This window comes from Talaromyces proteolyticus (genome assembly GCF_021365285.1).
Source record: "Talaromyces proteolyticus strain PMI_201 chromosome Unknown BGW36scaffold_1, whole genome shotgun sequence".
Classification (NCBI taxonomy): Eukaryota; Fungi; Ascomycota; class Eurotiomycetes; order Eurotiales; family Trichocomaceae; genus Talaromyces; species Talaromyces proteolyticus.
Window position 1 is genome coordinate 2,173,858 of NW_025764277.1, and position 14,798 is coordinate 2,188,655.

Consider the following 14,798-nt stretch of genomic DNA (forward strand, 5'->3'; position numbering starts at 1 on the left):
CCGCCTTCCACACTTGGTTGAAGTTAGCCCCTGTCTCAGACCCAGATTTTACGCGTATTATTCTTGTGGCTAGTAGAATTAGACTTTGTCCCCTCTTCCCGCAAAAAAAGGCTAGTAAGTAGGAGGTTAGACGGGGCAACATGTAATCATTATTAATATTAATATGAACAAGCTGTGGGCGAACTGACTTCATCGTACGTCGAGGCTCACTGCGGCCAATTAGTGGTTGGTACCACTGAGGGGGAATGATACGGAACTAGAGATTGTATTTCCAAGACGGAGCTAACAAACATGCCGCGTAATTTTCGTAATAGGAACCCAATAATACACTGGCGACCATCCAGAACCATTTGATAACATACAAACCATCTTCTTGCAGACATATGATATAACACCAAATTCCATGAGTTAACAATTAAAAATTGAGGCGGACTCCAACATATAATACATAGAGTATTGACATAGACATATAAGTGCACAAGTACACTTCGTTACAAAGACTACTCACAAGCTCAATGGCCATCGACTCGACCCAAGTTTCGATACCTCAAAAGTCGCCATCAGTAGCGTAGCCGTCGTCGTATTCGTCAATGTAGAAATCTTCGGCGTAATATTCTTCTAGCAGGTATTCCTCACTATCTGCCAGTCCGATAATTTCGTCGTCCTCATAGTCATCATCCGCAGGCAAGAATACCTGGTCAGGTCCTTGAGAGAGATAGTCATCTCGAAATAATTCAGGGGCCGAATCATTGTGTATTTCGCCAAGTACTGAACGTCTAGTTTGACTGTCTTCAAAGGCTTCAGTCACGACGACTTCAGTAACATCCTCCTCATCCGTACTATACTCAACAGGCTTGTTCTCTTTATCGTTGTCTGCAAAGATGGGGAACCAGGATGTGCTCATAATCAACTGGTTGCTTATCTCATCTTCAGCGTTGTCCTCGTAAATAATGAAATCCTGTCCGTTTGCCCCGCTACGCCGACCGCTGGATCCTGTGCTTCCTTTGCGAGAATTATGGGAAATTGAGGACTTGGTTGAAGATTTTTCAGGTGTAGGATGTACGGGTTGGACTGATTGAACGGCGTTCTTGGGGGTAGAAAACCACATAATAGGGTCGAATGGTCTGCTACGTGGAGACATGGGCGAGAACAAATCACGATAGGAACCTCTAGGACAAGAATCTGGAACAGAATCCACTCTCGCCTTTTTCATAGGTGGAGACATTGTGAAGCTACCTTCTTCGGAATCGAGCGTGAGCAAGGGACGACGAGTTCCTCGAGGACTGCTTTTTGCCTCGCGTGTCTCAACAGGCTCAACAAATTCGATGGACTTGACAAGCTTGGCAGGCAGTGTAGGAACTGTAGGCGTTGCAGAGACCAGGGAGCCATTATCACTTTCTTTGTTTTTCTTCGACTTCTTGATCTATTGGAACAAAGTTTTAGCATTATCGACAGACCGGCTTGAAAGAACTTACGCATTCCTCAATATCCAAGCAGAGATCCCAATCTGCCTGTACAAACACCGAATCGGAGTGGCGAGGAAATCTGAGATGCTGCCAAGGATGTCAATGTCATCTTTTTACGGTATCACCGACGAGGACTGAATTTTATGGAGCTTACGTTAACAAACTCGTCACCTAGCTTGCTTTTTGGCGACGTATCCATGATACCAAAGCCAGGAAACCGGCAGGGTGAAGTGTCGAGGGAAAACCCAAGTGTACTCGAGAATTTTGGAAAGAAAAAGGTGGTTGTGGGTGAATGCTGGGATGGTGGGACATGCACACCACGATGGCAATTTCCTATGCAGACCCTCACTGGGCAGTCACCGGCGCAGCGTGGATATCAAACAGCAAACAGGAGAATAGTAAACAAAGGAGGCTTCAATGATAGTTGGGCATGCAGAGAAGCTGCCTGCCAGTTAGCTGGAGCAGGTGACAGGTATAGAGCATAGACTGGAAGATAAGTCAGGGCAGTAGGATGAAAGAGAATGAACAAAGCAGTGAAGAGTCATATAGAAAATTTTCACTGCAGACAGCAGAGCAGACAATAATAAGGAGGTAAAGAAGATGGTGAAGGTGAAGGTGAAAGTGAAGGTGCAATGGCAGTGGCACTAGAGGAAGGAGCATGGTGCCTATCTCCTGCCTCATGTCTCCTACTCATACTCATAGCAGTCCCTGTCAATGTCCCTTGATTCTACATTCAACTTAACTAAATTCTACCATTTCAATTCTCAAACCACATATCGGTTATACGAATCGGCATATGGTGACGGTCCTCTTAGGGCTGGGTGTACCAGCCTATACATGTGGCGCATAAACGCCAAAGGGGATGCAGAGCAAATTTTTCAAGCCCAGAATTCGAATTACACAAGTGGCCTTTAATTCCTCCAAATCCTTCCAAATGTTTCGTCATATAGCATTTATAAGGCAGGCCGGCAGACAACATTTATAAGACAGAGCAACATTCACTAGTTTTGTAACAAGGTCAGTTTTTATAAGACAGAGTACCGCACACCGTTTATATAATAGGATTAATTTATATAAGACATGGTAGCACTCAGTGTTTATATGGCAAGGTCAATTTATATAAAACAGACTGGCACGCAGTTTTTTCATGGTAGGGCCAGCTTTCATTAAACAGAGTGTCATCTGACTGAACTAGAAAAATAATAAGCCAAATAGGACTAATCTGAAAAAACTAATTTAATTGATTTTGGCATTTTTAATAGCCAACTGGATTACTAGGATTTATTAATTCTTAGTATTTTCAGCAGCTAATCAGGCTATTTTTATTTATTCTTCCAGGTCACGTATAAGATTGCTTACATAGAAATACTGAAGCTTCGCTCCACAATTAGATAAGCAGCTCATCTTGCTTAACTTGACTTGGCCGACAAATCTTTGAAAAATCACGCCTCAGCACAGCATCGATAGACTGTTTTTATTCACGACTACGAGCTACGTGTTTTATCGAGGGCAAGGCTAGAGCATCAGAATACAGTCGCCACATCGCCCTTCTCAAGTCGGTTGAGCGCGAAATCACAATGACATCCGAAACGAAGGCGAACACGAGCCTCACTCAGCCGCACCCCCATAAGGTCGCGCGAGGAAATGCTACCATCGCAATGGGCGTTATGTCGCTGATAGCTTCAATTCTCACCGGCTTTCTCGGCTCGCCGGTCTGGACGGAACCCTCAACACCCACATTCAACAGTAAGGGACAACCAGAAGACCCAGTCATAGTGATCAGAGCTCTAGTTGTGTTTTTCTCGGGCATACTCTGGATAGCTGGGTTATTTGCTTGGGTGGAGAACCTGAACAAGATATCGGCTGTTCTACGAAACAATTCACTTATCGGCGGTTTAGCGGCCGCAAATATCGGCATAGTATATACTATGCTAATGTCTTTCCCGGCGACATCATTTCGCCATTATGTGATTTATACGTTATGGCCGACACATGTCGGGCTGGTGATTGGGGCCTTGATATAAGCTGGAACCCTCAATATAGTTGTACTCAATACTCTACCATAACGAACTGTTGGCTCAGGAGACGTCGATATAAACCCATTTCTGAGTGTCTACACGGCAGGAATAAAAATCGCCGCTGTTCCATGGAACATTATTAAAGTCAGAACGGTTGCTGCGGGACGGTGACTCTGGACTCGTCTTGATTCAACAGGCCATAATTTCATAGGCAATATCAAGCAAGAGTGTTGAAACCGAGGTGGGCACAACCAGCAATTGAGACTCAGCTGGGTATCAGAATATGAGACTATTTTATCAACCGATATAATAAGAAACGCCACAATAATAAAATGACTTCCAGGTTGCACGCACGGGGTAAGCGTCGATCCTAGGCCTAATTGGTCCCAGATTACAGTCGCAGTTCTAGAAAGTTGGAAAGCGAAGCCGTCCCGGAAAAAACCCGTGGACAGCTCAGTCCTTATTACGCTGGCATGCGTCAAGATCCAACAAAGGAATTGCTCGCTGAACAAAGTAGGTCAAAGCCCTCTTTCGGATCAGCCATCCACATTATATCTATTGGTATCAAAAATAAAGAAAGTGGCTTGAAAATTGGTCCAAACTACTGTGCAGATCCTTTTGTCCTAAAGTTTAGCGACGAAAAGGGGAGGGTTTGCGAGGCGTTCGAAGGCTGGCGGAAAGAACCGCCAGTAGCGATTATTAGCGGCATGTGTAGGGGTTGTCTTGGGGTCTCTATGGAGAGTCGCAGTTGGTTGCATTGCATCAATCCTAGTCTTTTTTTATTTTGTATACGAGAAATTGGCCAATCGACGGACCAGGAGCGAGTGACGTTTACGGTTTACGGCTGTGCTTGGAAGTAGAATCCTCCCAACGTTCAAACCATGTAGGTATGCCTATCAATAATGGAAAGTTTCATTGAATGTAGCTAGCGATTCAAGCTTAACTGAATCTTTGCTCGACTTATATTATTCCTAGTATAATACTTGGTAGTACTGGTAGTACTGAAGCTGTCAACTGTGATAGTAAGCAATGGCGCACGCACTACGCATACGTCCACGCACAAGACGACCGTCTCGCCAATTTGCATCATGAATCCAAGTATTATCATAATTTGCTTTTCAACAGGCAACATGGGACTTTCGAATGAAAACCAAACTGGCACTTAGCGATGTCTATACGTACGACAAAACTAGCCACGTCACTCACCAAAATTGCGATGCCCTCCAGACCCTAATCGGGCGTACCCCGCGATGCATTATTGATCGCTCAGGTCCAGCCGTAGCCCACAGCAGCAGCGTCTTACTCCATACACTCAGAACGGATTTATTCGAAACTCAAAACCCCAACGGATCTACAATCAGCCTAAGTTCTTGTTCTAACTCCTCCCGGTCTCGTGCAACATTGCCTTGAAACGTTGACTGTTGATTAGCTTGCAAGTCTCATTATTATCCGTCCAACAATTCCTTGTTCCTTGTTCCTTGTCTAGTATATCCTAGATACCATGACTTGCAGCTGCATACTCTCGTAAGGGTGGCTGTGGCAAACTGACCAGTGCTGGCACTGCGGGATCACAACCCATTTTTCTCTTGTTGACAATGGCCGAGTTTCACCGCAGATGCATGTAATCATGTACTCCGTATCCGTTCGCGAAAGCCTAATATGTAGTATCACCACTCAGCATGAAGTATGACTATTTACCATAATGGACAACGGTATTGTTGGTAAGTTAGTTGTGGGTTTCGAGAACAAAGAATAGCATGCGATATACGAAGTGAAATAAAAAACCTCTGGCAGAATAATAATAAGTAATACAGTACAACCAACAACCAGATGTCCAGAATCAGATAGAAGACGCTGGCGGTCCTACAAACGATTGGGAAATGATCTGCGCTCCACGGAAAGGTCCACGAGGCTTGAGTCAGACACGATTCTTATGCACCCGTTTCAGCAAGTGATTCACAAAGCAAAAGTTTAATGGCTAATACGGAGTGCTACACCATTCCTCTTCTGACAATGTGGAATGTGGGCCGTTAGAACGCTCAAAAATGAGTGATAAGTGTGTGCCCCAGCAGATTATTATTAGACTACGTGCTCCTACGCCGCCGCATAGGCAATAACAATGGTGAGTTGGGTAAATTTTATTTTTCAAGTATTTGTACAATTATGTAGATAGATATTTGAAGTGTTTGAATTATGTACGAGTATCCGATCTAAAGGGATCGGTATGCAATGCTCGTCCCAAACGCCAACCTTCCCGCGGTATGCAAGTATTTCGTAGCCAACAGGCTCATGCCTAGTCTTTTGATCGCTTATCCACACAACAATAAAAAAACGCTGAGATGTGCTGTATGAGTTAGGCGAAGTAGATAAAATCAAGATGATGAATGAAAATAGCGAGTGGTTGTATGAGTATTAGGTTCGGAATCGGCTTGAACGAAATGCAGTGATATCAATCGATACTGACGAGTCCGAAGGCGAGTCGTCGACCTCAATGTCCGCCGAGCCAGGCTCCAGGGGCTTGCCATCTTCTGCAACACCTACCGGCTTCAATACAGCCTGCGATGTCAGCTCGGGCTCAGCCGCCTCGATGCCCGAGTCGACTTGTTTCTCTGCACTGAGATGGCCAACTTCTTTCTTGGCTGTCTCGAGAATGAGGTCGAATTTCGCTAGGATCGTTTCTAGTTGAGAGGAGCAGTTTCCGCAGCGGAGGAATTGATGCGCCGCTGTCTCGCACAGGCTTTGCGCGGTTTCTAAATGCTTGTCGGTAGAATCAAACGAGTCCGCCTTTTGGGTTAATCGCGGTGGTTCTGCCTGGACTTGAATGAAGTTATCGGTTGCGAGCTGCGGACTGCGAAGAGAATCCCGGGACCGGCTTCTAAACATTTCCATGGTGAGGTTAGGTCGACGCATGACTTGCGACATCTTGCCCTTGCGAATGCTATTCCGCGCAGCCCCGATATCTCGGACAACCTGCTCTAGCTCCTTTTGCATGTGGCCGTCGTAGTGAATGATTAGCTGCTGGCGTGGGAGGACTCGGGAGCCCTCGCCTGAAAGTACTGATGCGGCATCCCCATTTCTTTTCGAGCCTGTCGATGAAGGCTTGGCGACCTCGACGAGAACGACCTGTGAAGTCTGGAGACCAGAAAGGCTTCCGTCTGCCCGCAGTTCAGAGCCCGGTCGGATTGAGTGGACGGAACTGTTCTTCCGCCGCCGTTGTTGTGTTTGCTGGGCCAGGGCGAGCTTCTTGTATTCCTCCGAGAATTCAGTGTGCTTCTTTGCTGTGTACGTAGCCAAGTCGGTGACTCGCGTGATCCAGGACGGAACGTTCTCGCTGATAGATGTGAAGCATTGGAATGCGTCCATGGGCTGGTAAGCCATGTTGAAAGGCCGACGTACGGATCGGTTTGGCCAGTCGAGGAAGGGTGAAGCAATTGCGTCGAGAGGCGGCCCAAGTCACAGTTAAGTGCTCGGCGGATTGGTAGCGTGACTTGTCGATGTATGTGCAGATCTACGTCGTAAATGCGGTGGTGTGATGGATTATTGGGGTGTTGTGTTGGGTATGGTCAGTGAGTATAGACGAGGAAGAAAGCAAAGTGGCTGTCACTGTGGTTAACTACTCATCGAACCCAGAGTCGACTAGCAGAGCGGAAGGCTGAATAATAGTCATGGTCAGTAACGAGAATCACAATAATAGTAAGATTAATATTAAATCATACAAGAGTGAGCGACGCTGAGCGTACTCCAGGCTAACACTGACACTAACATTGTCCAACTCAGAGGCCAAGGGCTCGGAGGCATGCTGGTGGAGCCCGGACTAATAATTTAATAAATTATAAATAATGGCACAAATCCACAGTGCAGGGAGTGGTCCTAGATCGCTCCGCCAACGGGCACGGCGAGGCGTCAGGCCGCGACGGCTGCTGTGCTATGTGTTAGCTGCGTTGGTGGTGAGTGTGATTGGAGGTGACGACTCGGTTAGCTGTGGGCGTCGTGGCTTTACGAGCCGGCTAGCATTAAGGCATTAAGGCCGCTAGTCCGCACCGGGCGCCTGCCACGGCCGTGCCGATTAATAATAATTTGCGCTCGACTCTCTGCGACTCTGCATGCTGGCCTGCAGCCACGCGCTGTTGGTGGTGTCTAACACTCAATCAGCAATCGCTATTCCCGTGCGTGCCCTTGATTCCCTTATTCCCGGCCAGCCAGTCAGCCATACTCCGTACAGTCACTGCGTTTCTCCTCCCTGTTGTAGACTGCTTGTCTATCTCGACTATGCGCATGTTCCTACTGGGATGCCCATCCTTGGCCTGGGAGAAGGGAAAGGCCGCATAATATATGATGATAATGACGAGGCGGTGAGAGCAAACGACATCCAGATTCTCTCTCATGCATCTTCTAGACTGCCCTCGACTACGTGACGCATCGCGAAGCGGCTGGCCGAGCTCGTGACAATCTCGACGCATCGGCGCCATGCAGCCAAGTGATGACAAGACAGACCAAGTCGCTATAAGGAAGTGTTGCTTGGCCAGCGCGTCCTTGGTTTCTCGATCAAATAACGACTTCTGATTACGTTGATATGCATGCATTAGTGCCTACACCTAAGCGGCGTAGGATTGTTATTCGATGCATCTAACGGACTTAGTGCAGCCAGTTGAACCCGCACGAAATGATCGACTAAACATGTATAAACGAACGGATACAAAAGAGGCAATCTTTTGGTCGCCGTCTGCGGAGGATTCCGTCTTACCCCGGCCTGATATCGGGTCGTTTATCTGCATCGTATATGCGTTGTAACGAAGTGTAATGCTTTGAAGTCCATACCTATTACCAGTATCGATTTTCAGATTCAGCTTCGCTCGACACCTGATTTGGCCCGGACCGAGGCCTGCCTTTGTTGACGTACATCTGCGTGCGAAGGCATTTGGTATTATTATTATTTTGTTGTCGTGTGGATATTTAGACCAACGATCGTAGCCCCTTGATTGTCTTAGCTGTGGCATTACTGTTTATCATCATCACCAATTAGAGACTGCTGCCTCTTTTCGCAACAAATCTCTGTGCCCAATGCTTACCCCCTTGTCAGGATAAATCGCAAGCAGCAAAGCGCGGCCCGTCATGCAACTTGACACACCGAACAGGGATGCTTGCATGGGGCCGTCGGATGGCGTCTGGTAATCCGCCGAATCGAATGCGAGATCGTTAACTTATTTTTATGATAGGTCGCGGAAGGGGAAACGGCCGAGATCCCGGCCACGTGAGGCTCGACCCTTGCAAGGTGGTACGTACGTAGCTGGGAGTGGATTAGTTATATGGGATTATCTGAAAATAGGGCTGAGCCGGCCTGGTGTTCTGGAAGACAAAGAGACAGGGGTAATCACCCGACCACGGACGAAGTACCTGTTTCTGGTATCTTCCGGGTAGGAAGAATGCTTCCTTTCTTTCTTTGTACTATTCATGAAAGAAACATTGAACATGGGTATTATAAACAATCTTTGACCTATTGATAGACCTTGTTTATCCAGTTACACATTTCTAATGTGGTTTCATAAAGTGAACATTTTTATGCATTCTCAGGTGCAGTTACTAGGGAGATGCCATATATGAAAACTGATATATCTCAAGTGGTTACTGATACTAGATTTAATATAAATTCAATGTTATATGTAAAACATGTAACTATTGGCCCACGGAAAATTAGTTTTCAACAATCCTACATAATTATGATATATATGCATATGTAACCTTTGATTAAGACTTCTTTATCAATCATCGGAGCAGTCAATTGATCCTATGTTGTAAATTTGTGAGTTCCTATAATACATCAATTGGTGTAACATTAAAATGACGCCTGTGGCGGAGACACTGGAATGGGATCGTTGCTAACAATGTGCATGCCATGGATAATAAACGATCTCTACCAAAAATAGCTATGCGTCTTGTGGTATTTGGAATTTTGAACTTTCGATTAGTCATTTTATTAATTCTTTGTCAGTTGTGTATTGTACAGCAGCTGAGTTTAGAGCTGTGGTGATTGACATCTATTGTAAAAAGATTTGTTGTGTATATCCATGTGTACCGAATTAACGAATTTTTGTTCTTTTTGCCACACAGAAGATGGCATCATCACCATTAGCTGCTGGGCTTGAAGATGATATTATCAATCAATCGCACCGGGATAGAACCGCCGCCAGCTCCCAAGTCTTCATTTGCTTGAGGCTCCTCGACCGGCAACATCTTGACTGCACCGCTCAAAATGGCACCCTTTGATGGATCAACCTGCTCAATCTCATCTAAGGTGTCAGGGTCGGCAAGGGAAATGTAGTCAACCTCAAACAAGGCTCGCTTAGACGGGGAGAGTGATCTCTGTTCGCTGAGCTTATCGTCGACAATGGTATTAGCTGCGCCTAAGATATCCTTCCGACCAAGTTTGCCAGATTTGAATGTTGCTTCGGCTGCCCGTAAAGCTTCAGAAAGCACGGGACCAACCGCGCGCCGGCGGCTACCAAGATAGACATTCCTCGAGCTCATAGCCAAACCATCCGCTTCACGCATCGTGGAACCAATACGCACGTCTACGTCAATATGGAAGTCCTTAACCATGCGTTTGATGATTGCACATTGTTGGACATCCTTCTGCCCAAAGTAGACTCGATTTGGCTTAACAATGTTGAATAACTTGGTGCAGACGGTTGCAACGCCCCTAAAAAATACAGGTCTCGATGCCCCCTCGAGCTTAGTGGCAAGTGGGGTGATGGTGACAAAAGACCCGGCCCCGTCGATTGCCGATGCCGGGGGAAGTGTAGGGTACATGACTTGTCCAGTAGGAGCAAATATGGCTGTGATGCGGCCGGATGGCGGCAAGGATGATTGTTCGAACTCGCCATTGAGCTTCTCGAGTTTCTCGACATCTGATTCCCATGTCCGCGGATAGCTACTCAAATCTTCGTTCACGCCGAACTGTGTTGGATTGACGTAAACGCTCACAAAGACGTCCGTGTTTTCGGCAGCAGCCTGTCGAATTAGCGACAAGTGACCCTGATGGAGGGCTCCCATTGTAGGGACGAAGCCAACAGTCCGGTCTGATCGCTGAAGCTGGTTTCGTAATTCACGAAGAGGGGGGACATCGCGGAATACTTGAAATGACGGTGTGTGTACCTGCCGGGCCAGCGAGGCCACGCGAGCTGTTGACCACATATTAGTATTTTAGAAACGGGAGAGAAAAGGTCGAACACTTACGCCCCAGAGCCTTTTTCACGCCAAGCATGTTGTCTATTAGCAGTACCAACGAGATATATTGCGTACGTAGTGAGCAATGCCGATGTTTGATTTCCGAAATTCTGCGGTGGATCGGTTTCTGTGCGGCGCTTTTAAGACACAAGATGTTGCGTAACCAAGGTCAACCAAATGAACAGAAGCTTCCACATCCTGCGAGCCAAAATTTTGCGAGAGAGCACTGCGTATCATTCAACAGGACATGCTCGGTTCATTGTCCAAGGCAGTGACATTATTGTAGCTGATATGCGTGAGAACTCAGTTCTTGAAGTGGTATAGCTCCACCCGCCGAGCCTTTGATCGCGTGGTTCACGTGACGCGCAAATGAGTGCCTGATAAGATAAGACACCGATCTGTCAATTTTTCAGCTTTGTCAGTTTCCTTGTAAGAAGATATGTATAGAAGGGTTTTGCGGTGTAGTGTTATTTATATCTCTTAATTCCTTTCTTGGAGGATTGCGATCCTTTAGCTCGGCCCCGTCCGTAGTCAATGACCCATGTAATTAAGCCTATGGCCTAACGAAGCTTCAGCACGAATAAATGGACCGATTTGAGCGTATAATTTCGTTTTCTAAAATAACAACAATAACGGTTTTCTCAATTCTGACATATATAAAGACAAATATGGTAGGTAAACAGTGAGGTCATTATCTTCCGCATATATCACGTGATCTATCGCCGAGGTCCGAAGTCTTTCTCCGCACTGAGCGTGGAGGATCATTGGACGCTCCGCAAAACACAGGCTAAGCTTCCGCTATGATCTTCGTTTTGTTGGGGAGAAGGTGAGAACACACTCGCTCCCTCTTGCGATGATATCACACATTCCTGGAACTTAGGTGCTGATCTGTCTTTTTGCGTGTTATACCTCTGTCCTTTCTGCATGGCTTGGTCCCTGATCCCATCACTGTGACCACCAATATACACCCCAGCCGTCGTCGACATGTCTTCAAAGCACGACGAGGATATCGAAGATGACCACGCCGCTCCCGATCTAGAGATAGTGGGGGACCAAGTGACCCTTCGCCCTACCGGCTTCACAGGCGGCTCGCAGAACCAGGATGATGCTATCACCGAGAGAAATCTCATCCGACACGGAGGCCGGTTTCGAGAAAACCCTTTTGATTTCCTGCGTGACGTCAGTCTTTTTGTGTCTGGAACGGGATGGCGCGCGTACGATTCGGTCATTGGACAGCCTATTTTCTACTCAGGATACTCAGAGAGGATCAAGGACTTGATTCTGGACAGCCCTTTGCTCCAAGGCAAAATCACGGAGCTTGCCGTTGCGCGTCTGAACGTGGAACAATCCGAAGGCTTGTTTGGTGAAGCTCCTAATATTATCGAGGAAGTTAGAGTTCAGCGCAAGAATGAAATCGAGGGGAATTTGCGTCATGTGGTTGATTCAATGATGGATAACATGATCTGCAAAATGGAGAGCAATACTTTTATTCGAGGCGCATACTATTTGGCTACACAGTTGTTAACGCGGGCATACCACCAGGGTAGGCGGACTGGCATGGAATCATTTTATAGACTCTGCTGATGATTGCTAGGTATCCATGTCTCGAGTGAGGAGGTCCTTCGACTAAGGTCGGTGGCTCAAGCTGCGGCAGACAAGAAGCAGTCTATTGTTTTCCTTCCGTGTCACAAATCACATGTGGATTATGTTTCTCTCCAAGTAATCTGCTATCGGCTTGGCATAGGCTTGCCTATTGTCGTGGCTGGTGATAATCTAAACTTTCCGCTCGTGGGTTCTTTTCTACAGCATGCAGGTAAGGTCGCTGCCAGATAGTAGCCATTGCTCTGCTGTTGACCTCGATACAGGTGCTATGTATATCCGTCGTAGTTTTGGTGACGACCAGCTATATAGTACACTGGTGCAGACGTACATTGATGTCTTGTTACAGCAAGGTTTCAACTTCGAATGCTTCATAGAAGGCGGTCGATCTCGCACCGGAAAGCTTCTTTCTCCAAAATTCGGCATTCTGAGCTTCATTGTTGATAGCATATTGTCCGGTCGAGTATCAGACACTATCATTTGCCCTGTTAGCACACAGTACGATAAAGTGATTGAGACTGAGTACATATGCCCTGGAAAATGGAGTCTTGTTGTGTAATTTGCTAACGTTTCTATGCAGATCTTACATTAGCGAGCTCTTAGGCCAGCCTAAACAGAAAGAGAATCTAGCGAATTTCCTTTCTCAATCTTCGGTCTTGTCTCTGAAACTCGGCCGAGTGGACGTGCGATTCCACAAACCGTGGAGTCTAAAGGAATTTCTCAACCAGCAACTGCATCACATTGGAATGTCAGATTCTTTAGGCTCCAGAATCACTCTGACTCTCGCAGATCGAGGCCGGGTATTGCGCGCGCTTGGCTATAGAGTATTGTCAGATATAAATGATGTCTCTGTTATGATGCCTACGGCGCTTGTTGGTACAGTCCTATTGACTCTTCGAGGACGAGGTGTTGGAAAGACAGAATTGATTCGCCGCGTTGACTGGCTGTGTCAACGTGTTCGAGCAAAAGGTGGCCGCGTAGCACATTTCTACCGTGCTCCCACTTCACTAGTTGTCGAACGCGCTCTTGAGGTCCTTGGACCGAAGCTCGTTGGAGAAATTCATGGTTTAGTAGAGCCGACTTATTACGCGGTTGATCGATTCCAGCTCTCATTCTATCGAAACATGACTATCCATTTATTCATTCCCGAGGCTTTGGTTTCTGCAGCCATGTATACCAAAGTTAAACAAGGTGGTGGTCCTGCTAACCAAACAATCACATACGAAGCTCTTTTAGAACAAGTCTCTTTCCTCTCAAAAGTGCGTTTATATTCATATTTTCATACACATATACTAACTTTTCCACAGCTTTTCCGTGGCGAATTCATTTTCCCGCCCGAGGGACTGGTCGCAAATCTGGAGAACTCCCTAAATGGTCTTGAAAAAGACGACGTAATCAAAGTCACCAGAAATGCATCTGGTGCCCCTGTCACGATTGATCTCAGTGATGCTGAACGACAGTGCGGAAGAGAAAATTTCGATTTCTACTGCTTTCTGATTTGGCCATTTATCGAGGCAACCTGGTTGGGTGCTGTTTCGCTAATGGGGCTTACCCCTCCTCTCCAGGGATCTTTTGATATCTGGATCGATTTGAACAAGGCACATACTAGTGCTCAGCTGGTACGTACTGACACGTGGGCTTAGATTATTTTTTCTGACAAATAGCCTAGCTTGGAAAAACTCTCTATCATCAAGGCGACCTGTCATACTTCGAAGCCGTCAATAAAGAGACACTGAAGAATGCATATTCGCGGTTTGCAGAGGAGGGTATTATTTTGATTGCGCGAAGCAAAGAGCAGCGTTCATCGCCAACCACAATGAAGTTAGCCTCGGAGTGGACGCCACAACGCGATCCAGAGACTGGTAGCCTTCTTAATTGTGGCCGGCTCTGGGACTTTACGGAAAGAATTGCTCAGTCGCGCAGAGAAGGGTAAGCCGAGCGTATCACCATATTTGACTCATACAAATGTAACCATTGCTAACAGCTGATTCAATAGAAAAAACCGTCGAGATGGAGCTACGGTATCCTTCAGGGTCTTGAAAATGACTGATGCTGTCGGAAGAGACCTGTTTCAAAGCGCGGCAAGCTCGAATGCAAATGGGTTCAACGTATCATCGCGGCAGCAGCGGCGGACTACTATTGCCGAGAAGGCGAGTTTATAAGCCTCGAGACTTGTTAAGATAGCAGTTTTAATGATTTTATTTCGTAACACTCCCCAGTGTTTTTATTATACCCTCGTGATGGCATATTTGCTCGTTGGAATATATATTTCAAAGATCTACATTTGTAACAGTATACGATAGTTTCACTGTTTTCTTGAAATCTCATTACTGTGCATACTGCCATTGAAATGGCAAAGATTCCTAATTAAACTTCTAAATATCCATTAATCTCAATTATATTTATATATAACAGTTTCAAGCAACATTTGTAGGTAAACAAGCATGCATACATGTATTTGAGAAATTAACAAGTAGATATTAAGGCACCC

At 46.2% G+C, this 14,798-nt stretch overlaps 5 protein-coding genes across 5 annotated transcripts; 2 read left to right on the top strand and 3 right to left on the bottom strand.

The window, feature by feature from the left end:
* Window positions 1-547: 547 nt before the first annotated feature.
* BGW36DRAFT_353847 (uncharacterized protein) lies at window positions 548-1,665 on the bottom strand (the record flags this gene model as incomplete). Its single annotated transcript, XM_046213470.1, has 3 exons — window positions 548-1,423; window positions 1,476-1,553; window positions 1,621-1,665. The coding sequence occupies 3 exons, from the start codon at window positions 1,663-1,665 to the stop codon at window positions 548-550; spliced, it is 999 nt and encodes a 332-aa protein (XP_046078061.1).
* Window positions 1,666-2,828: 1,163 nt separating this feature from the next.
* BGW36DRAFT_13507 (uncharacterized protein) lies at window positions 2,829-3,724 on the top strand. The gene has a single exon (XM_046209386.1). The coding sequence runs from the start codon at window positions 3,044-3,046 to the stop codon at window positions 3,488-3,490; it is 447 nt and encodes a 148-aa protein (XP_046078062.1). The 5' UTR covers window positions 2,829-3,043; the 3' UTR covers window positions 3,491-3,724.
* A 1,862-nt stretch (window positions 3,725-5,586) lies between these two features.
* BGW36DRAFT_13526 (uncharacterized protein) lies at window positions 5,587-7,247 on the bottom strand. The gene has a single exon (XM_046209392.1). The coding sequence runs from the start codon at window positions 6,860-6,862 to the stop codon at window positions 5,897-5,899; it is 966 nt and encodes a 321-aa protein (XP_046078063.1). The 5' UTR covers window positions 6,863-7,247; the 3' UTR covers window positions 5,587-5,896.
* A 2,363-nt stretch (window positions 7,248-9,610) lies between these two features.
* Window positions 9,611-10,745, bottom strand: BGW36DRAFT_421999 (pantothenate synthetase; the record flags this gene model as incomplete). The annotated part of the gene is made up of 2 exons (XM_046219642.1): window positions 9,611-10,662; window positions 10,718-10,745. 2 exons carry the CDS (start codon window positions 10,743-10,745, stop codon window positions 9,611-9,613), a joined length of 1,080 nt encoding a protein of 359 aa, XP_046078064.1.
* A 947-nt stretch (window positions 10,746-11,692) lies between these two features.
* Window positions 11,693-14,476, top strand: BGW36DRAFT_435315 (putative acyltransferase; the record flags this gene model as incomplete). Its single annotated transcript, XM_046221410.1, has 7 exons — window positions 11,693-12,251; window positions 12,303-12,521; window positions 12,574-12,829; window positions 12,888-13,566; window positions 13,615-13,926; window positions 13,977-14,236; window positions 14,304-14,476. The coding sequence occupies 7 exons, from the start codon at window positions 11,693-11,695 to the stop codon at window positions 14,467-14,469; spliced, it is 2,451 nt and encodes an 816-aa protein (XP_046078065.1). The 3' UTR covers window positions 14,470-14,476.
* Between the last annotated feature and the right edge of the window lie 322 nt (window positions 14,477-14,798).

What these genes read in the sequence shown, in the direction of transcription:
- BGW36DRAFT_13507 (XM_046209386.1), top strand. Translation starts at nt 3,044, where the DNA reads ATGACATCCGAAACGAAGGCGAACACGAGCCTCACTCAGCCGCACCCC.
- BGW36DRAFT_13526 (XM_046209392.1), bottom strand. Translation starts at nt 6,862, where the DNA reads ATGGCTTACCAGCCCATGGACGCATTCCAATGCTTCACATCTATCAGC.